The 22,114-nt window shown below is 39.4% G+C and overlaps 2 protein-coding genes across 5 annotated transcripts in view; one reads left to right on the forward strand and one right to left on the reverse strand.

Annotated features, from left to right (window-relative positions):
• Window positions 1-821: 821 nt before the first annotated feature.
• ube2m (ubiquitin conjugating enzyme E2 M) lies at window positions 822-20,036 on the reverse strand. The gene is made up of 6 exons (XM_039649844.2): window positions 19,690-20,036; window positions 14,182-14,276; window positions 13,860-13,898; window positions 2,919-3,022; window positions 2,377-2,440; window positions 822-1,682 (listed from the first exon to the last, which is right to left on the reverse strand). Exons 1-6 carry the CDS (start codon window positions 19,802-19,804, stop codon window positions 1,542-1,544), a joined length of 558 nt encoding a protein of 185 aa, XP_039505778.1. The 5' UTR covers window positions 19,805-20,036; the 3' UTR covers window positions 822-1,541.
• An 899-nt stretch (window positions 20,037-20,935) lies between these two features.
• Window positions 20,936-22,114, forward strand: part of fbxl19 (F-box and leucine rich repeat protein 19) — a 28,146-nt gene continuing 26,967 nt past the window's right edge. Inside the window, exons 1-2 of one of the 4 annotated variants that reach the window (XM_089122792.1) lie at window positions 20,936-21,036; window positions 21,182-21,517. Coding sequence is in view for 2 of the 4 variants with exons in the window: in XM_089122789.1 (XP_088978915.1) it covers window positions 21,948-21,971 (24 nt within the window). In the remaining 2 variants the exon portion in view is untranslated. Of the gene's footprint in view, window positions 21,518-21,538; window positions 21,667-21,703; window positions 21,972-22,114 lie in introns of those variants that run through there. The other 3 variants (XM_089122791.1, XM_089122790.1, XM_089122789.1) reach the window with 3 other exon arrangements.

A 22,114-nucleotide genomic window follows, 5' to 3' on the forward strand; every position in this document is an offset into this window, starting at 1 on the left:
GCGGGTCGTCACAGCAACCGGTCCTTCATCATCAGTGTTCTCCAGCGGGTCGTTACAGTAACCGGCACTTCATCATCAGCGTTCTCCAGCGGGTCGTTACAGTAACCGGTCCTTCATCATCAGCGTTCTCCAGCGGGTCGTTACAGTAACCGGTCCATCATCAGTGTTCACCAGCGAGTCGTTATAGTAACCGGTCCATCATCGTCAGTGTTCTCCAGCGGGTCATTACAGTAACTGGTTCATCATCATCAGTGTTCTCCAGGGGGTCGTCACAGCAACCGGTCCTTCATCATCAGTGTTCTCTAGCTCTTCCTCTCTCCTGCTTCAAAACATGTAATCGCAAGTTTCTCTGACAGATTTATAAAACACAATGACAGAAGACAATCGGAACCCTTCAAGGACAAATGAAAGTTACCAGTAAAACGACCTTGTTCACAGTGCAGGAAATACGGGTTTCCTTAAATCTGTTAAATTTAATGGCAGCTAAAAGTGGCCCGGCTGCTCCAGTGAAGACTGCAGAGGCATTCGCTCGCACATTCACACTGGATACCGAAGTAATGTGTAAAACTTATAAAGAAATGTGATTTTTACAGCTTTTAATTAATGTTGACACAGCAAAACAGAGTATTTGGTTTATCACATGAACATTTGTATCATTTTCTTCTATGTTAAAGTTAATAATCAACGTGATAATCCATGTTCTGGCGATGCAACGGTCTGTCCTGATGCAGAGGCACTTTGGTCCAGGTCAAATAAAACATTTTATTGTCGATGTTGTTTTTAAAGACAATCTGCTGTTGTAATTTACACTAATCTTAAAATGTAGGCATTCAAATCAATATTTTATTTAACATAATTCATATTGCAGTCATCATGAACAACTGGGATATCAATATACACAACAGAATTGTAACATTTTACGTAACCATTCCTAAGCCTACGTCATACCCTTTCCCTTCTCAAGAAAATCCAATCCCACCCATTCCCAACCAGGAAAACTATAGCAAAACATCTTAAGGTCTCCCAAGCTCACAACAGCCAAAATGCAGATGGATCCTGTGGATCTCATGTTAACCAGTCTCCAGGCTCAAGGGGTTATCAATTTGTCAATACTATCAGAATTGGTCAGATGCGATGCTATACATGTTTTTTTGTTTTTTTTTTGCAAACATAAAAATAAGTGACTACTAAACACAGTTGAATTAGTGCGACGCGAGGCAGGATCCCCGTTGCTGAAGCCCAGAGTAAATCAGTCCTCAAGCCTTCATAATGGAATACAAGAGAAGTGAAATAACGTCTCGCTCTCGGTTCATGTCTGTGAGTGGGAGGATAAGTTAGCATGTGAATCTCAGCAAAAATAAACAGTGGGTACCAGCATAGTGGCAAAATACAACTGAATTCTCTGAGCAACAATCACTGACCAGCCTTTCCCAGCCTATTCCTTAATAACCCCCCCGCGCTCCGGTCAGTGTGTCGGTCAGTGCATCTCAGCGCATGTAAACGATAAATGCATTCTCGGACGTGAGGGCCGGCGCGCAGGTCTATTTCAGACAGCGCTCAAAGTACGTAGCGCCCACGTATCCGCCGCGCAGCGAGCGCTGGACGTTCTGCTCGAAGAGCCGCCGGTTCGTCTGAAGGACTTCGGCCGCTTCTTTATTCAGCGGGTCTTCGGGATTTGGCTCCTGGAAGCGGAAACACACGGAAACGATTAGCACAGGGCGCTTGCTCACAAACGGCACAAATGAATGGCATGCAAGTTGGATTTTCATGTCTGTAAATGACACTATTCACCAATTAAATGATAAGTTCAGAATTAAAATGTACTTATATTGGATATAGTGACTTCAATGGGGTCCAACAGGTCGAAGGTCTAGATGCGATGCATTTGTGGTTAAAAGTATATAAATGTTTATTTTGTTATAAATGTTGGCTGGTTTGTCTAGATCAGACTCTTATTCCTCGGCAGGGATCATGTCGAGACTTTGAAGCTCCACTGAAACTCACATCTGGACCTTCGAACAGTTGGACCCCATTGAAGTCACTATATGGAGAAATCCTGAAGTGTGTTCCTCAAAAACCTTCATTTCTTTTTCACTTATAAAACACCACATGAACATCTTGGATGACGTTATCAGCAATTTTTTATTCTGTGAACTACTCCTTTATACTAAGGGTTAGGGTTAGGTTTAGGTTAGAAAAAAAAAAGATTTTATCTACGTGTCTGCATGTAAACTAGGGCAAGCAATAGATATCGTAACAGTGAAAAAACACAATGATAAGAAGATAAAGAATAATTAAACTAATCGACATGAACCTCACACATCATGATGTTTATTTTCGAGGTTTGTGTCACCAAACAGTGATTCGACAACTTACGAGGAACAGATACTGTAGTCCGTATATGATTGAGTTAATCGTCAAGACCGGCTTCCAGTCTTCTCTGAAACATAAAGAGTCAAAGTGCCTTCTCAATTACACTCATAATTCATCATGACCGTTTCCATCCGTTAAACACTCGGCAGCAAACAGCACTGCTCAATCCCAGGACACGTTAAACACACACAACTGAATGTTAGAAAGTATTTTGGAAATAGATGAAAAAAAAGATGTTAGAGACAAATTATTAAACAAAATCACTTCAATATTCACAAAACCGCCATTATCTTGTCATTCCAAACCCGTAAAAATGAACGTTAAAAACTGATTTCACAAAAGCGGACATAAGAAATAAAAGCGTTCTAGATCGAGCAACAGGAAGATGCATCAACATCTCTCTGTTTGTGTCATGCAGAATAAAGTACGATTTTACAGTATTTAATGAACATTTCTTATATTTTAACAGCCAATGCTAAAGATCTAACAGTGTTTGTGCTCATGTACAATTCTGGTAAGTTGGTATATGATGATAAACACAATACCTCAAAATATTTAGACAGACGTTTCCTTCGAGGTCGATGTTGGGGTGATAAACCATCGTTTCACATTTGACTTTTGGAGGGTCGTGAGGGTAACCCTGTCCGACCTGCAGGAGAAGAGCATCTGAAGTTCACACACGCTTTAATCATCATTAACAAGCTTTTAGAATTGCTGTTATAGCAGGTAATTTGCAAGGACTAGTACCAGTTAGTTAGTTTCCGGCACGAGTATCTTCCTTTCAACCAAAAATAAAGCAATAAAAACATGGAAGTGACTATACATGTCAGCTCATCGTAAATACATGTAAATGGCAAATTAAGAAATAAAGAAAGGTACAAAGCAAACTGTAAAGGATTTAGAAGATAAAAAAGCTAGTTTAAGAAAATACAGTACAAGAAAGTTTAAACCATTTGGATAATGAGTGAAAAATGTTACATTGATGACAGATCATTTCAGCAATTACAGATGTGTTTATCTTCTCATGCGTGTTACAGATGTGCTCGTCTGCTCATGTGTGTTGCAGATGTGCTCGTGTGTTGCAGATGTGCTCTTGTGTGTTACAGATGTGCTCGTGTGTGTTGCAGCTGTGTTACATGTGCTTGTTTGTGTTACAGGTATGCTCGTGTGTGTTACAGATGTGCTGGTGTGGATCGTGTGTTACAGATGTGCTCGTGTGTGCTGCAGGTGTGTTAAAGATGTGCTCGTCTGTGTTACAGGTGTACTCGTGTCTGTTACAGATGTGCTCAATCTGCTCATGTGTTTTGCGAGTGTGTTAAAGGGGGGGTTGATTTTGATTTCACTTTTTTCATTTTAAATAGCGTGTAATGTTGCTGTTGGTGCATGAACAACAGTATCTGCAGTGTCTTTTAAAAATCAGGATGTATATTGGCCACAAAAATGACTGGATTGGGACTACAGCTGGGTTTTAGACGTCACTAACCCACACATTTGCATCAACCCTCCCTCCGGAATATGCAAAAAAGGGCATGATCATATTTCTGCGGCTCGTCGAGTGTGTTGTGTTCACCCAGCTGTCAGGTCTTCTGTGTTCGAGCTTCCCACGGACGCTGTACTTCGTCAACAATGGATACAATTTATGTTTGATTATGTTCCTGAAAATGACGATCGTAATTCAGCTCTCTTTGCTGCGCATTTTACAGAAGACAGCTTCCAGAATCTCCACGAATTCGATGCCGGATTCAACAAGAAACTGTTAATAAAACATGAAGCAGTTCCAACTTTAAAGGGCACCTATTATGGAAAATTCACTTTTACATGGTGTTTGAACATAAATGTGTGTCGGCAGTGTGTGAGCAAAACCATCCTAGAATGATAAAAATCCACCCAGTGTTTTTTTTACAATCTCAATAAATCATATTCACTGTCTCAGAATGAGCTGTTCTGAGATCCAGCTCTTTGTGACGTAGAAAGTGAGAAAGGGGTTTGATTGACAGTGTGGTTGTGGCATAGACCCCGCCCTCGGTGATCTGTACACACATCCTCCATTGTTTCGACGACAGCCTGTAATGTCTCTTGGAAACATAACTGTTCTGTCGTGGGTTAATCCTGTTGTTGTGGCTTAAAAGTTAATCCTCAACTGTTAATCGTCATCTACTGTTTGCGATCCACCGTCACATCCAGTAACAGTAAGTGTATTTTATGATTTTTGAGCAAATAGTCTTTTCAGTCAATGTCAGCTAATTCAACAACAAATGCGTCTAAAGTTGTTGTCGTCGTAGGATGTCTGTGTAGGCTATATAATTTAAAGGGTTAGTTCACCCAAAAATGAAGATTAAGTCATTAATTCCTCACCCCCATGCTGTACCAACCCCGTAAGACCTTCGTTCATCTTCGGAAAACAAATAAAGATATTTTTGATTAAATCTGAGAGCTGGATCACTACTACATAGACTGCATAAGGGACTGGCTCTTGACGGCCCAAAAATTCATTAAAGAAAATGTTTAAATATTCCATGAGCCTACAGCGGTTCAATTATAAGTTTATCAAGCGACAAGACTACTTTTTGTGCAAAAAAAACCCATAAATAACGACTTTATTCGACTATTCCATTACTTCCTTATGGGCGCATGCGCGAGAACTGAGATGACGATGTTCTTCTTCGACTACTTCTTGTTACCGGCTGCTCACCGCTTAGGAGTATTACCGCCACCTACCGTATAAGATGATGATCCATATATAAGGTGCTCCGGATTATAAGGCACACTGTCGTTTTTTGAGAAGATTAAAGGCTTTTAAGTGCACCTTATAGTGCGGAAAATACGCTAATTGAAAAGCGTATGTACAGGGCAGATCCTCCTCTACTTGTAAACAGAAAGTTTACGCCCATAAGGAAGTAATGGAATAGTCGAATAAAGTCGTTATTTATGTTTTTTTCACACAAAAAGTAGTCTCGTCGCTTGATAAACTTATAACTGAGCCACAGTAGGCACATGGAATATTTAAACATTTTCTTTAATGACTTTATGGGCTGTCAAGAGCCAGTCCCTTAGGCAGTCTATGAAGGAGTGATCCAGCTCTCAGATTTAATCAAAAATATCTTCATTTGTGTTCCGAAGATGAACGAAGGTCTTCCAGGGTTGGTACAGGATGGGGGTGAGTAATTAAAGACTTAATTTTCATTTTTGGGTGAAAAACCCCTCTAACCCTTTAAACCTTGTTTGTATAGTGTGTAACCACACGTTTATATATATTTAAAGATATTGTATTAAAAACTGCATATATGTTCTTGTTCTGTAACTTAGCTATCTCCTCATATTTGCCACAGAAGCACCTGTATGACAAGTAAACATGACACCACAGGTCCCTCGCATAAATGTAATTTCGCTTGTACGTAGCAAACTTTATTACAGTATGTGTATGTAGTTTCAAAAAAACTGCGCCAGCATTAATGTTGCACATGCCCATCATTTCAAAGGGGATGCGATTACAACGCTAAGTACATAAATGTATCAAATAATCATACCAAGACGTACTGGTCCATTCTCATTTGTGTTTATTCTTCCGTTCGTCATCTGGGTCTGATCAGAGATTATTTATATATTCCGATTCAAACGTATGCTGAATGACATTCAAAACAGCGGTTTCTCTCAGTACCGACTGCCATTGGTATCAAGTTACGCCCTCAACCAAAGGCAGGGCGGGGATATGCAGCTCATTTGCATTTAAAGCCGTATACCCCCGAAACAGCTCATTTTTAAGCAGGCCCCAAAATGACATTTTCAAATGGTTATAATAAATTAACTGTGGGATATTTTGAGCTGAAATTTCACAAATACATTCTGGGGACACCAGAGACCAATATTACATCTTGTAAAAAGGGGCATAATAGGTGCCCTTTAAAACCAGAGGCAGCAGTTGTTGGGCCACAACCGGTAAGTAGGCTAAGACTTAATCTTTTTAAATGTATTTGCATGTATAATTCCAGACGTAGCCTTGTGTTTTATTTTTTTCAAATGCCAGCACTGGCTTTATAGCCACTAGGCTACTAGTTATGCTATTTTGTGTCTACGACAAACACGTACAAACATTATGGACCTGAATTTTGTATAAGTACTAATGTTTTAAACATATTTTTCATGTATATACGCTTTATGACATTATTTTCGATTTGATCAAGAACATAAATGAATGCCAACGCTGTTTGAGTGTAACATTAGTAGCCAGTCAGTTGCTATTGTTGCCAATCAGATGCTATTGTGTTAAACAAACGTGTATAAAGTTAAAAAAATTTAGCAAATTATCATTCAGAAACGTTTAGTAAGAGCAGTGTGTGGTGAGGTTCTGCTTGATCGGCTCTCTCTGGTTCTCTTCATCGCCGCTTTCTCGGTCTGATTCTGCCTCAAACTGATACTGCAGTTCGACACCATTATTTACATGAATGGACTGGAGCGCAGGCACGTTTCGCCCGTAAAGGTAATGGGTGTTAAACTTACGGACAACGTGAGCGACACTTTAGCCAATCACCACACACCAGCCCAAACTAACCAATCTGAGCCCACTGCCTGTTTCTGAGGGAGTGGTTTCATAGAATCAGGAAGTCAACCGGTCATTCAAGGGACAGAGGAGAGCGCGGCTTACAATAAAAGTGAAGTTTATGAAAAATAAGACTTTTTAAAAACGAAAAACCACGAATACATGTTATATTGCACCCCATAAACAGAATCATGCAAAGAAAAAAAAGCAGTAAACCCCACCTTTAAAGATGTGCTCGTGTGTGTTACAGACGTGCTCGTGTGTGTTGCAGACGTGGTCGTGTGTGTTGCAGACGTGGTCGTGTGTGTTGCAGGTGTGTTAAAGAAGTGCTCGTGTGTGTTACAGATGTGCTTGTGTGTGTTACAGATGTGGTCGTGTGTTGCAGATGTGGTCGTGTGTTACAGGTATGCTTGTGTGTTACAGATGTGCTCGTGTGTGTTGCGGGTGTGTTACAGATGTGCTCGTGTGTGTCGCAGGTGTGTTACAGTTGTGCTCGTGTTTATTGCAGGTGTGTTAAAGGGGACATATCATGCAAAATCCACTTTAGCCCTTAAATGCATTTTGTTGTATATTTGGAGTGTTTATAAGTACAGAAAAGATGAAATTATTCTCTTCAGGTGATTCGTTTATATCTTTATATTCTGTTTTGGTCATATTTTTCAACCTGTTCAGATTTTTCTGTTGTCTATGACGTTTTTTGAGGAAGTGCGTCATCGTATTTGCAGCGGAACTGCCAAATAAGGACATTGACTACCGGTCCAACACTTCGAGCAATCCGCCATTATTATTTCTCACTCCGATTTTGTAGTCTGAGCTCAATGATGCAGAAGTTACGAGAGGGCAAGTCAAAATGTTCGGTTGGTAGTGACCTGAAGCACTATAAGGATTCCCACTTCAACAACCTCCGCCAGTATAAAGAAGGGTTTGCCGATTGACTTCGTCTGAATGAGAGGTAAATTCCTTCTATCTTTGGAGACGACGAACAGAGTATTTCGATAAGCTGTAAATATCGTTAATAAAGATAAAGTACTTTACTTTCTTAAAACACATGGTGGTCATGGTTTAGCAGTACCTTTGTCTTTCTTTGTTTTTGTTTTGAAGTAACGTTACACTTCTGCAGTATTATTGTTCTTGAGTTTCATCAATGGTCATTTAGCTGCTGTTTTCTGATGCTTTTCTAGACGCATCATATTGTCAATACAGATTTTTTTTGTGGTAAGATTAGACCGTAGTCATTTATCTTGTCAGTGTGCTTGTTTTAACAAAAGAAATAGTTAACTTTCACTAATAACACAAAACAGTTAACTTACATACCAAAGAAGTGGTTGTTCTGCAGGTTCGTCGTCGTCTTTATCAACTCGCTCGCTGAGGCTCGAATATGTAAGGCTTGATGGACAAGTCTTCTGTTGTTGACATTTTATTAAAGTGTGAATAAAAATGTTCTTTGAAGGTATCGTATATAATCGTATATCTCTAATCAAACTACAATAATGGCCGAACGTGGGGAGTTGAACTGACCGTGAACTCATCGACCTGGAGAGCGGGCGGGGTGTGACGCATCTCCTTTTTATTTAAAGGGGACGCATTGAAACGGGTCGCTCAAAGACGCACATCAGAAAAGGGCTAGAAAAGGGGCCTGTGGAGCTATAATAATGAGAAATTCAGACCCAAGCATTGCAGTTATGTTTTATATAGACCACAACGGTATGATTTATATGTAAAAATGAATGATTTAAAAGCATGATATGTACCCTTTAAAGATGTGCTCGTGTGTGTTACAGGTCTGCTTGTCTACTCGTGTGTGTTACAGATGTGCTTGTGTGTATTACAGATTAGGTGTGTATATATTAATCGATTTGCATTGATGCATCAATTATACAGCCGACGATTCAATGCATCGATGTGTCCGCAAGAGAATCGATTAATGTGTTTATTTTGCCGCCAGTCTATTTTCAGCATCTGCTCCGACATGTGCGTGCAACCTACTGCTAAGATGCGGGTGGCGCTAACCTCATTATTGTTGTAATTCACACGCGTTATACGCTTCACGTTCACGGGGTTCACACACACATTGTTAAGTCTGACTTTAAAGAACAATGGAACCGTTACAGCGCGCTGAAACTGAGACCCCATTTAGCCCACGCCTGGTATTAAAATGCGATCTGTATCCAGATAAGTTATCCGGATAATAAAAAAACGCATGTTAATGCAAGGTGTAACGTTGTGATCGGATCTACCTGACCACATCTGGAGGTAGTCTGGCTCGCATTGTGTTCGGATCTTTACTAGGTGTAAACGCAATCTGGTTGTTGAACCACATATGTATATTTTACTCCTCCCAAAAATGCTAAAAAATAAACGTGTGAGAGCGTGTTATAGGCTATATGTCATGTTATAGTCAGATATGACGGCGCTACTGCGACATGCATCACCGCAGCTGAGCGTTTATTCATCAAGCCAACATGCAAACATTAACACACAACCATCTTCAAGTAAAGAAACGATCTCTAAAGAAATGATCTCTTACCAGGGCTGTTGCCACTCTCTCTTTTTGCGGTCTTTGATTTTGAAATTGGCTGATGATCAATAACATACAGCTCATAGGCTATCTGTTGCTTTTGGTGGCGTGCAATCCATTAAATCTGCATATAACGCGGGAGTTGAAGATCGGATTTATAGCCATTTTGCAAAAACACATTTATGTGGCCAGGTGAAAATAGAATCGGTAAGATCAGAACACTTATTATCCGGATAACTGCAGGGTTGATGTATTTGAAATTTAGGCTGTAGAGGTCAGTCTTTGTTTGTTTGTTTTAACAGTGAATAGGCTAATTGGCCATAGTAGACCTGCACTGTAAGCATTAGACTTAATTATTTTTATTTTGTTCTAATTACAATTTAACTGATGCCACTTTATTGTAACTGTAGATGCAGTAACTGTTACTTTTGCTGTTCTATTTGCAGTGCTTTGAGCACAACTTGCACACTGTGAATAGAATACTGTTTCTGTATTCTCAATAAAAGGCAAAATATATATTTTTTGTTGATTTATTTGAAACTTAATAGATATCATGTAAAAATATCGAGTATTAATCGTATAGAATCGAATCGAATTGCAGGGAATTTTGAAGTATCGAAAATATTCGAATTGTTGGCTTAAGAAATCGGTATCGTATCGAATCATCATGCAGGCCCCGATTTACACCCCTATTACAGATGTGTTACAAATGTGCTCGTGTGTGTGTGTGTTACAGATGAGCTTGTGTGTGTGTTACAGATGTGCTGGTGTGTTACAGATGTGCTTGTGTGTGTTACAGATGTGCTGGTGTGTTACAGATGTGCTTGTGTGTGTTACAGATGTGCTGGTGTGTTACAGATATGCTTGTGTGTTACATATGTGCTGGTGTGTTACAGATGTGCTCCTGTGTGTTACAGGTGTATTACAGATGTGATCGTGTGTGTTACAGATGTGTGTTACAGATGTGCTCGTGTGTTACAGATGTTTGTTACAGATGTGCTTGTGTGTTACAGATGTGCTCGCGTGTGTTACAGATGTGTGTTACAGATGTGCTTGTGTGTTACAGATGTGTGTTACAGATGTGCTCGTGTGTGTTACAGGTGTGTTACAGATGTGCTCGTGTGTGTTACAGATGTCTGTAACAGATGTGCTCGTGTGTGTTACAGATGTGCTTGTGTGTGTGGGTTACAGATGTGTTACAGATGTGCTCGTGTGTTACAGATGTGTGTTACAGATGTGCTTGTGTGTTACAGATGTGTGTTACAGGTGTGTTACAGATGTGCTCGTGTGTGTTACAGATGTGTGTTACAGATGTGCTTGTGTGTGTTACAGATGTGCTCGTGTGTGTTACAGATGTGTTACAGATGTGCTTCTGTGTGTTACAGATGTGCTTGTGCTCATGTTGTACTGCGTGTTCCAAAAGGGTCTGCGGTTCTAGAGCCTCATCTTCATCATCTCCTCACCCTCACTGACACACACTCAGCTCAGATTTGCCATATGTGACCCCGCCTGTGGAACCCCGGCTAAAGTCGCAGAATCTAATTATGAATAAAAGAGCGTCAAAGTAGTCATAGCCATAAAAATGACAAAAATAGGTAATGTGTGTTTATTGCTGTAAATGATAGATTATTACAAGGGTTTTGAGATTCAATACTCAAATTTTAATTTATAAAATGATAAATACTAAAATTAATGATTTTATTGACACTACATTATACTTTTGCGCAGTAAAAAAAAAAAAAAACGGACGCGGGCTTTAACATTGATTTCAATCGTATCCGGGTTTATTTTTCAGCGCAACAACACTTGCTGATTCCTATCATTCAGTTCAGGAACTTCTTTTTGACTTATTTTCTATTGGAAAGAGTAAACAGACCTTAAAATCAATCCGCACGAGTGGCAATCAGGTCAACACAATGAAAAAAAAAGCGACTTCACTTCAGCCGGCCGGTTCATATCTCAGGAGGTGTTTCCGTGTCATCGCCAAACATTTAACTTAAGAACAGCTTATGTGTTTTGTAGCTCTGTATTCTGCCAAGAATATTATTATATTATATTATATTTGTGTCTTATAAGTGTCAATAATATAATTCGTTTGCTGGATTAACTGTTAACTGCGTCGTTTTGACATCTGACATGGCAGCACCGAAGCATGTGCAAGAACGTAAAATGTCTGATTGCTTAAACAGCTTGTTAGATATTAATCTCGGTGGAATTGCCCAAATTATGATTTAAGCGGTTTTATAGCGGATTATTTTCTGGAGGATAATGGTGATGATGAACAGGACACATTCTTTGACGAAACTGAAGAGGAATTTGACGGTAAGTTTTTGTCATTATAATATTTTTAATGCTAAATATGTAATATACTGTCAGTGCCAATGTAATGCTAACACAGAATTCAAACTATGATGCAAACATAGTGGATTTAAATGTTTATTACATTTGTTGGTTGGAATTGAGTCAGTTTAAATTAATTACGTTTATGACATGATGTTTATTTGTTTGATTACACTCTGAATTGAGCCATACCTGTTTCTTGTCCCTATGCCCTCCCCTCAATTAATCAGATCCAGTCTAATATTTTCATATAAAATGCTTCATTATTCATTTTAAATGTGGATTTAAAATGGATAAATCCCCCCGCCCCCCATGTTTAGTTCTCCATTTAGGTCTCTTGCTTTGAATTGAAAAAAATATCCTTGTTTTTTCAGGCAGTGACCAACATGATGATGAGGACGGACGAGCCAGTTTTGGTGATTGAACCTCAACCTATTATAGACTGGCGAATCTGAAGAGGGAACACCAACAAGAAGAATTTGCTTCTAATGCTGGAAGTCCAGATGTGAAACTGAAAATAAGTTTCTCTTGCAACTGCAAGTATTTCAATGCTGAAAAGTGTTCTTCATTTTTCAAGGAGGGAGAGTTGCTGTCACTCAGGATGAGTCATTTGGAGATGGACAATACTGTACTAGACATGGTAGTTTTAGTACAAATACGAAGTCACTTGCACTCTGGGGAAGAAACCACTAAATCAAAAAAAAGGATCACAGACTTTTGTTAATAGAATCTATGAGATTACTAAATATTTTGCATCTAGACAATTTTAGAATGTGTACGAAATTTGAGACTGACCTGTTAAAGGGATAGTTCACCCAAAAATTTGAATTCTGTCATAATTTACTCACCCTCATGTTGTTCCAAACCTGTATGCGTTTCTTTCTTCTGCTGAACACAAATAAGATATTTTAAAGAATGCTGGTGACCAGACAGTTGACGGCACACATTTACTTACATAGTGTTTTTTCGCCCCCTACTAAGTCAATGTGTGCTGCCAACTGTCTGGTTACCAGCATCCTTTAAAATATCTTATTTTGTGTTAAACAGAAGAAAGAAACTCAAACTGGTTTGGAACAACATGAGGCTGAGTAAATAATGGCAGAATTAAAATTTTTGGGTGAACTATCCCTTGACTTATTATTTTTTTTAATTTCTTTTTACTCCAGATTTACTCAATGTTACACCGTGGCCCAGTAAGAGAATGAGATTTTCTGCCGAAATGTTACATGTTAATTATTTGATATTGATATATTATTGATATTATATTTGCACTGATATTTCATTTTACTAATAAAGTTATACAAATCGTTCCACTGAATTGACATGATAATTGTTGCTACAATCAAGCTCTTGTGATGGTCCCATTCGTTTCAATGTTTTTAACTTTTTGGACATGCACATCATAATAAATAGGCCTGTTTTATAAAACTTTAAGAATTTTCCCCAAAATGTGTCATATATCACTAAAAAAGGGAGAATATCAGCTTTAATGTGGTATATGGCACATATGGAGGATAATTATGGATCAAATGTTTTGCTATTTTAAAAATAAGCTTTTTTTAAAATTGGAATTTCTCCAAAACATGATTTTCTGAGCCCAGAATTTAGCAAATCTTTGACACAGCCTTACTCAGTCAATATTAAAGATATCAAGGTTATATTTTCACAGAATGTTCTTTACATTATGTAGGATGATTGTATGTAGAAAACAGTGAATCACAAAAAAAAAATGACTTTAGCTGGGTTTTCACAGGCAGGGTCACATATTCTAACACCGTAGGAACTCTCATTACGGAAACGTTTATCCTCCTCTATTTCCCATAGTCTGACTAGCATCTGCGCTGTGAATCCTGGCTTTTAACTTCTTTAATTAAATAGTTTTTGCATTTTAAGAACTGAAAATTAATATTCCAGTTCTCAAGAATTGAGTTATGTTACATTGTAGAACTACTGATCTGCTAACCTTTAAAGCTAGTATAAGATTTTCATCTATAAAAATCTGGCAGAGCTAACAATGCCTAGCACCACCATCTGACTCGTGAAGGCTTTATTTAGTAAAGTGATCACGGATTTACTCAAGCTGCTGTTTACCTTAAAACTGAAGACAAATTTCCCACCTTTATAGAAACCCTATAAAAAACAGAGAAAATTATAAATGTTTATTAAATTGATCAGGACAGTCAGCAGAACAATGTCATGTGCAAAAGTCTGTCATCATGAATGAAGGTTTCCCTGCTGGAAAGCATTACTAATGCAGGTTTCGTGCTCCACTAATTAAATCACAGGTCATCACGTGTGCCACTAACAAACTTCCCAAGCTGACAAACTTTACGCTTCATCATTTGAAATATCTCTGAAATATATAACAAGCATAAACCGTGCTTTCCACCACAGAGGCATAACGAAGGCAAACCTCGTCAGGCGAGATGATGAGCTTGAAGTTGAGCAGATCGTCCTGGTCGGGGAAAACGATCTCGCACGTCTTCGGCAGGTTCAGCTCGTTGATGTCTGACAGAGGGAGAACAGATGAGCTTTACTTTTTTCCCACACACACAACAATTAATTAGTTCATTTCCACTGTTATTTAAAAGACCTTCTATCACCCTACAATCCATCGCATTCTTTAAGATCACCAAATTCGAGGCTTCTGGTCATTCCTAGGATATCTAAATCCACTAAAGGAGGGAGGGTGTTCTCACATTTAGCTCCTAAACTCTGGAATTAGGGATGTCCCGATCCGATACTCAGGATCCAGCCATTTTTGCGGGATCGGGTATCGATCAGACGAGGCCGATCCAAATCCGATATTGTGCGTATAGCCTACTATTATGTTATTGTTAAGCCCCACAGAAGGCACAAAAACATTCTAAAGTACCATAACGTTTTTGTGCACTCTATTATAAGTGTTCTGAAGCCATTATGTGTGAGAGAAATTAATATTTAAGTCATTAAATTCAAGATCACATAAACTTTTCCCTCTCGCGGCTATCAGACATTCTCCATTCTCCACCCAAACAGCGCGTCGCGTTCGGTTACAGTAAATTATAAAACTATCTTCAAGATGATTCAATGTTAATACTATTATACTTTATCTGTAGATAAAGGTCTATGTTTTCGCATAAAACAACATTATCTTTTTGGACTTTATTGCTGTAACTTAATCATGTTACTTTCTACCAGATGTCGGACGCTGTCGATTAGATCACAACACTAGAGTCAGCACTATTGTTCTTCACGCGCACAGTAACTGAAATTTAAAACTGTTTGAAGAAAAGGTTCAATAAACTATTGTATAGATAGATACTGTTTAATACACTGTCCATCAATATGTATTTCCTTTGTGCTTTGAACTTTTCAAAGCGGACTGGACGCGCAGAGTGCATACCATAGGGTGCATACTCGGCTGCATGCTGTAACTCCACGTGGTTTTCAAGCGCATCATTCTGCGCTCGGAATGCGCATAAGCGCTTTGTGCCGCAATGTGTTGGAGTCATTCATATCATAATGCAGTGACGCAATTAAAGCTTATTAACATTAATAATTATTAATGTTGCTGCCTCATTAAATAGCTGTGCTATACATTTAAAACATGTCTAAATTTTTTAGTAGCCTTGGCGATATCTAAAATAATTATCTTTTTCATTTTTGTTATATTGTTTTTCATGAATGTATTTTACAACAATACAAAGAGCAATATGCAATATGTATAATTATGATCATATATTTTGGGGATTTGTTGTTTCCCAGACAGCAAACTGACATTGAATCAACGTGGAAACAACGTCTCTCATGACATTGAAACAACGTTGATTTTGCTCATCGAATTAACGTTGAACCAACGTCAGACGCGGCATTCTTCAAAGCTAATGAAAATCGAAAATTGGTTTGCTTTCATAACGTTGAAACAACGCGTTGATTTCAAGTTGATTTTCCGTTAGTTTTGAAAGAATGACGCGTCTGACGTTGGTTTAACGTTAATTTGATGAGCAAAACTATGTCAGATCAACGTTGTTTCGATGTCATATTTCCACGTTGATTCAATGTCAGTTTGCTATCTGGGTTATCTTTATAATGAAGCTGTCTGTATTAAGTAAATTGTGTTCAACATAGGGCTGAACGATTTTGGAAAATAATCTAATTGCGATTTTTTTTAACCAATATTGCGATTGCGATTTAATATGCGATTTAAAAAAAAAAAGTTATTTACCTTCTGTATTAGTCGACAAAGACAAGCAATGAATCATTGTACAGTAGGGATGGGAATCTTTAGATAGCTCATGATCCGATCTACTTTTTTCTTATTAATTAATCTTAATAACTCTTAAAATATGTATTTAATTACATGTGTAAAAACACATACTTTAAAAAATAAATATAAAAAAAACATTTAATTAAACCAATTACATGTTAAGAATTTTAAATAGGCTATATAAAATAATATAGCTTCAAAATATAAAAGCTAGTTAATAAAGAGAAACAAAAAAAAAACATTACAAGCAATAAACAAAGAGTGGTCTCAGTATTTAAAAGTATGGCTGTCTGAATGTTTTTCATTCAAGAGCTGGAGTGATTTCCCCTCAGTTTAGATACGATAAGCTGCATTCACACTAATGCATATATCTCTTTTGAAATTGTAAATGTGGTTTGTCCTGTTGGTTTAAGATATAACTGACCGTGTTTACATCAATTTCGCGTCATAAAAGCATTTTGACATGCAAGTACATTTACCAATGAGTCGCTCACGGCCGCATGCACAAGCGCTCTTCACAAAGCACGCGTTAGTATTTTAAAATGAAAGCAGCCTTCTCAGTGATTTTCATGGTTTTAATATAAGCCAACTGCATTCCAAAATACATAAATAATGCCTCTGTGAAGCATTTGTAAAGAAAATTCCCGCGGGAGAGAACGCGCACTGCAAGTGTAACGTTATAACATCAAGCAAAAGGGCAAAACCTGTTCAATGAAGCCCGCGAATGTCCTTGTAATTTGGTTCAACCCCGACCTTTATAAAATAACGTTACTATGTTTTGGAAGATTCGAGCGGTGTCGTGTGTGTGAGTGAGGAAGAGAGAGAGCGAGAAAATAGAAGCAAGCAGATTCAGAACACGGTTCGTTTCTAAAGCACGCGCAGCGTCATCACGCATCTGTGTTTAAAAACTAAGCTTATACTCGATTCTGAAATTCTCTGAATCGATCCAGGTTTGTTGAAGAGAGGAGAGAATAAATAACACAATAAACTGTTCTTTTCTGGACGCCAGACCGCGTAGCGTGGCAAGTTGATGCTTTATCTTGCAGACTGCTTTTCTCTCGCGTGTCAAGTGACCAGTGTAATCGCAGCTCTTGCGATAACAAAATCGCGTTTCATCATATCGCGATTTTATCGCAAATGCAATTAATCGTTCAGCCCTAGTTTAACACACACATTACAATCTAGAATACTGCTGTTTTAAATTGTTTTAACTTTAAACCTGTTGGTAGCTAGCTAGCTTTAAGTACTGAAGTACCTGTATTTTCTTTTATATATATATATATATATATATATATATATATATATATATATATATATATAGTAGTGTTTGAATGAAGGGTGGCAATCTTTCATAATCAACTGTTGTTGTGGACTATATACTGGAGGTATATTTTAAGGGGCTAATTGAGGAAATTGCTATATTTTTTATTAGTTTAAAAATAAAATAAAAATATCGGATTGGTATCGGTATCAGCCGATACTCAGAATTTTGGTATCGGATCGGTTTTGAAAAAACGGTATTGTTGCATCCCTATCAGGAATAGCCTTCCCGATATGGTTCGAGGCTCTGACTCGCTGTTTAAAACTAGATTAAAGACGTATCTCTTTAGCCAAGCATTCACATAATGCTTACCTTTTATACCACTATTGAATCAGATCAAATGCATTATTATAATGAAAGGCAGCTATGCTAATTATTTCCCACCTGCTTTTCTCGGGACGACTCGGCAGCGCTGGTTCAAGTCGAACACGCCAGTAAGAGTGGAGTATGGTTCGTTGCACGTCACGCAGAGAAGGGGCAAGTGTAGAAGTTGAGGGAGTTGGAGGATGGGCCAGTGCTGTTTAAGTTCGGTGTGTGGGAACATTTTAGCTTTCATGTTATGATATTTAAATATTACGCTACAGTGGCACTTTAAGTTTACATAAGAACTCCAGTCATATGTTTCCAAATATTGCACTTTAATTTCAAGTGAAAATAATGTATCCTCCCTCTCAGGGAATAGAAGCATGTTGATACTGTTTTTGTGTTGAGGTTGAACCTATGTTTCACTTTATGATTATGGCCCTTCCTATTGCTATAGTCTAATTATAGGCAATTATGTTTCAACATTTTGACTTATTCAAAAGACAGAGTTTAAGAGTTCCTCTCTTTTTCTTTTAAAAGATACAATTTTTGTAAGAGCTACACTTAAGTTGGCAGTTTGATAAATGCAAGTTAATTTTAATCTTTGTGTGCTAAAAATGTACACTGGATCCTCTAGTGCAGAACGGGTTAGTGGACGCGTGTCAGTACACTGGATCCTCTATAGTGCAGAACGGGTTAGTGGACGCGTGTCAGTACACTGGATCCTCTTTAGTGCAGAACGGGTTAGTGGACGTGTGTCAGTACACTGGATCCTATATAGTGCAGAACGAGTTAGTGGACGTGTGTCAGTACACTGGATCCTCTTTAGTGCAGAACGGGTTAGTGGACGCATGTCAGTAGTACTGAATCCTCTATAGTGCAGAACAGGTTTGTGGACATGTGTCAGTCAGTAGTACACTGGATCCTCTATAGTGCAAAACGGGTTAGTGGACGTGTGTCAGTACACTGGATCCTCTTTAGTGCAGAACGGGTTAGTGGACGTGTGTCAGTACACTGGATCCTATATAGTGCAGAACGAGTTAGTGGACGTGTGTCAGTACACTGGATCCTCTATAGTGCAGAACGGGTTAGTGGACGCATGTCAGTAGTACTGGATCCTCTTTAGTACACAGACATGGAGCATGATCAAAATGGTAAACAGGAGCTCAAACACACTTAAAACCAATGAGGTTTGGTTTCCAGCTTTCATTTACCACATTTCATGAGCTCTCTATGTATGTGCATGCATTCTTCGTGTTTAAATGAGAATTATTCTGTAACATCATATAAAGCGATTGTGTCTCTTCACAAAACTTGGATTAAACTGCTACAATAGTATGGGTTACGTTCACAATGTCTTTGTCACAATGGTGACATTAACTTTCAATGGAGGGACAGAAATCTCGTATGGTTTCATTAAAAAATATCTTCATTCATGTTTTGAAGATGAGCGAAATGGTGAGTAGATGAAGGCAACTTAAATGTTTAGTAATTTGAGTCGTTTCTGAGCCTAGAGAGCATCTCCTTCTTCTGTTTCTGGGCCAAACCTGAATGTCTAGCAGCATCATAATGAACGAGTGTAAGAGCACTGATCTTCAGAATTCGCTTCTATCCTCTCTCTGACGGAAAATACAGCACTCGGTGTCATGGTCAGCTTTAAAGCAAAGGATAAGGATACGAGACAGACGAGAACTCTGTTTGTAGGCCTCAATATTATGACTTAGATGGAAACTGTATGAAAACGAGTATTTCTCTCGGGAAACATGGCTTTAGACACGAGCTTCATTACTGCGGCCAGTCAGAAGTTTTAAAACATCGAGTCTGTTATAATAAAACTGAGTAAACAGTGCGCTACATGTTAGCGTGATGGCTAATGCTAGCTTCGCTCTCCTCTCAACTTGACATCGTTACCCGAACAAGTGTGTAAAAACACAGACTTCAAACATCGACTGAGCTGCTGTGTGTGTGTGTGTGTGTGTGTGTGTGTGTGTGTGTGTGTGTGTGTGATTGGTCCAGGTTAGCCCTGGTTCTGGTGTTGTGGACCATACCCTTCTGTATCCTGAGCTGGGCCGCGCTCGCCTTCTTCCCGCCGGCCCCGGCTCGCGGTCCCCCCGCGGACTCCTCGTCCTTCTTCTGCTGCTTCAGCGAGAAAAGCTTGATCATCTTCAGTTCTGCGATAAAACACACCGATATCGCGACGCTGCCGTGCTTGTGTGTGTGTGTGTGTGTGTGTGTGTGTGTGTGTGTGTGTGTGTGTGAGAGAGAGAGAGAGAGTATGACGGGTCGGGGAGAGATAGTGTGTGTGGCGCGTTCCACAGCAGTAGAGGGAGCCTGTGTGTGTGAGAGAGAGAGATAGTGTGTGTGTGTGTGTGTTCAAACCCAGAGAGAGAGAGAGAGAGAGAGAAAGAGAGATGGTGTGTGTGTGCGTGTGTGTGTGTGTGTGTGTGTGTGTGTGTGTTCAAACCCGGTTTGAGTTTTAGGCCAGTGGATTGAGGATAAAGGGAGTGAGGACATTGCTGGTCCTCATTGACTGACAGCGGCTGAATCCAAGATCACTGTTCCGTGTTCCCTATCCACTATATCCACTATATTGGGCCTAATCCCTCACCCACTGTTCCCTACTCCCTGCGGTAGTCCACTATCCCCCCTAAACCCTCAGCCACTGTTCCCTACTCTCTATGGTAGTACACTATCACTAAACCCTCAGCCACTGTTCCCTACTCCATACGGTAGTCCACTATCCCCCCTAAACCTTCAGCCACTGTTCCCTACTCCCTACGGTAGTATCGCCCCCTAAACCCTCAGCCACAGTTCCCTACTCCCTATGGTAGTCCACTATCCCCCCTAAACCCAGCCACTGTTCCCTACTCCCTACGGTAGTCCATTATCGCCCCCTAAATCGTCCACTACTTTTCACTTGAAGGAGTGAATGAAAACGATAGAGGGAATTTTGAGCATCATCTGTACTCTTGTTATTGGGGTACACTACAAACAGCTGTTTCCTCTATAGTGCCCTTAAGAGTTTAGGGGGTGATTTCGGATTCAGCCCTGTTTTAAGGGATCAGATTACATAAATTAGGGTCAGGGTTAATAGTGATGGGCAGCCTAAACCATCTTAGTCTGGCTTAAGATTTTGTGCACTTCATAATATTATTATTTCCTCACAGATATGTGCAGTGTTGCGATATAAACCTGCTGCAGTAAGAAATCAACAAGAAATAATTAGGCTAAGTGTTTTTGGGTAGGGCTCATGAACCACATTTCCCATGATGCCGCGGGTTGTGACGAATTGACCTGGGAGGAGCTTTTGCATTTTTTTTTACTCCATATTTTTATTTACCATATTTATTTATTTATTTGATTTTCGGGAGCAGGAATGGCGTCAGGAGGATCATGTAAGGGCTGATATTGACTGTACTGGCGCATTTGATGCGTTACAATATAAATACATACATATATTCATAGATAAATGCAGCAGAGAAACACAATAGGAAAGAGCGAACAAAAGGCACGTTTATACGTTTATGCTGTTTTCCGCAGATCGTTCAGGAATAATAAACGCCTGGAATATCGACCATCGGAATCACAGAGGATGATATTCATGGATTAACGTTATATCAATGATCTGAAGAGCTCGTATGATTTTAATATTTGAGGAGCACATTGAGAGAGCAGAAATCATCGCTGTCGTTGATAATAGCTGGTAATGGATGTGATTGGTGTTTAAAGCAGTCACTCATGTAAAGCTGAGAGAGAGACTGAGAACAAGGAAGCGATCTCTCTCTTTCATTGTGCCTGTCCATCTATCGCCAGAAAACATATCAGAAAACATCTCTCTAATGCTCGATCTGGGAGAATGCGCGTCCACACGAGCAGGTGAGTGAGTTCTGCGGGGACGAGCTCGTGCTCGCTGGCTAGTCGTGTATTGTTGTGTGTGTGTGTGTGTGTGTCTGTCTGTCTGTCTGTGAGAGTGTGTGCCATTAAAACAAGATCGTCGTGGGCGAAATTCCTCCTAGTTCACAATGGTTCGTAAAGCCCATCTCGGTCCTGCTGAACTGTGTGAATGCGCTGAATGGACCTGCTAACAAACCCATGCTAGCGGCTAGTTATAGTCAGTCTGGAGTGCTGCTGCTCGTTTGTCTGGTGTGTTTCTGGTTCCGTGGATCATTAAAAATGCTTTTCAGCTGCTTGGCTGGGTTCTGTGAGTACATGTGTGGCTGAGGACAAATAACGGACTAACTAACCATCTGGTTAGCCGCTCATGTTAGCTGTCGTGTGTCCGCAGTGGCACAGCCTTCACTGACTGATGATGACACTGTCATTCACCGAGGTAAATCATGGTAAATATATGCCTCCAGCTTCTGTGTGTCTTCAGTCTGATTTTAGGCCCATATTTCACCTGACAGAATGGAGAATAGTGTAACGTTAGCTGAAGAAATGCTGGTAAGTCCCGTCCATCCGTAAAACTCCAAG

This window comes from Pimephales promelas, chromosome 18 (assembly GCF_988280905.1).
Source record: "Pimephales promelas chromosome 18, fPimPro1.hap1.1, whole genome shotgun sequence".
Taxonomy (NCBI): Eukaryota; Metazoa; Chordata; class Actinopteri; order Cypriniformes; family Leuciscidae; genus Pimephales; species Pimephales promelas.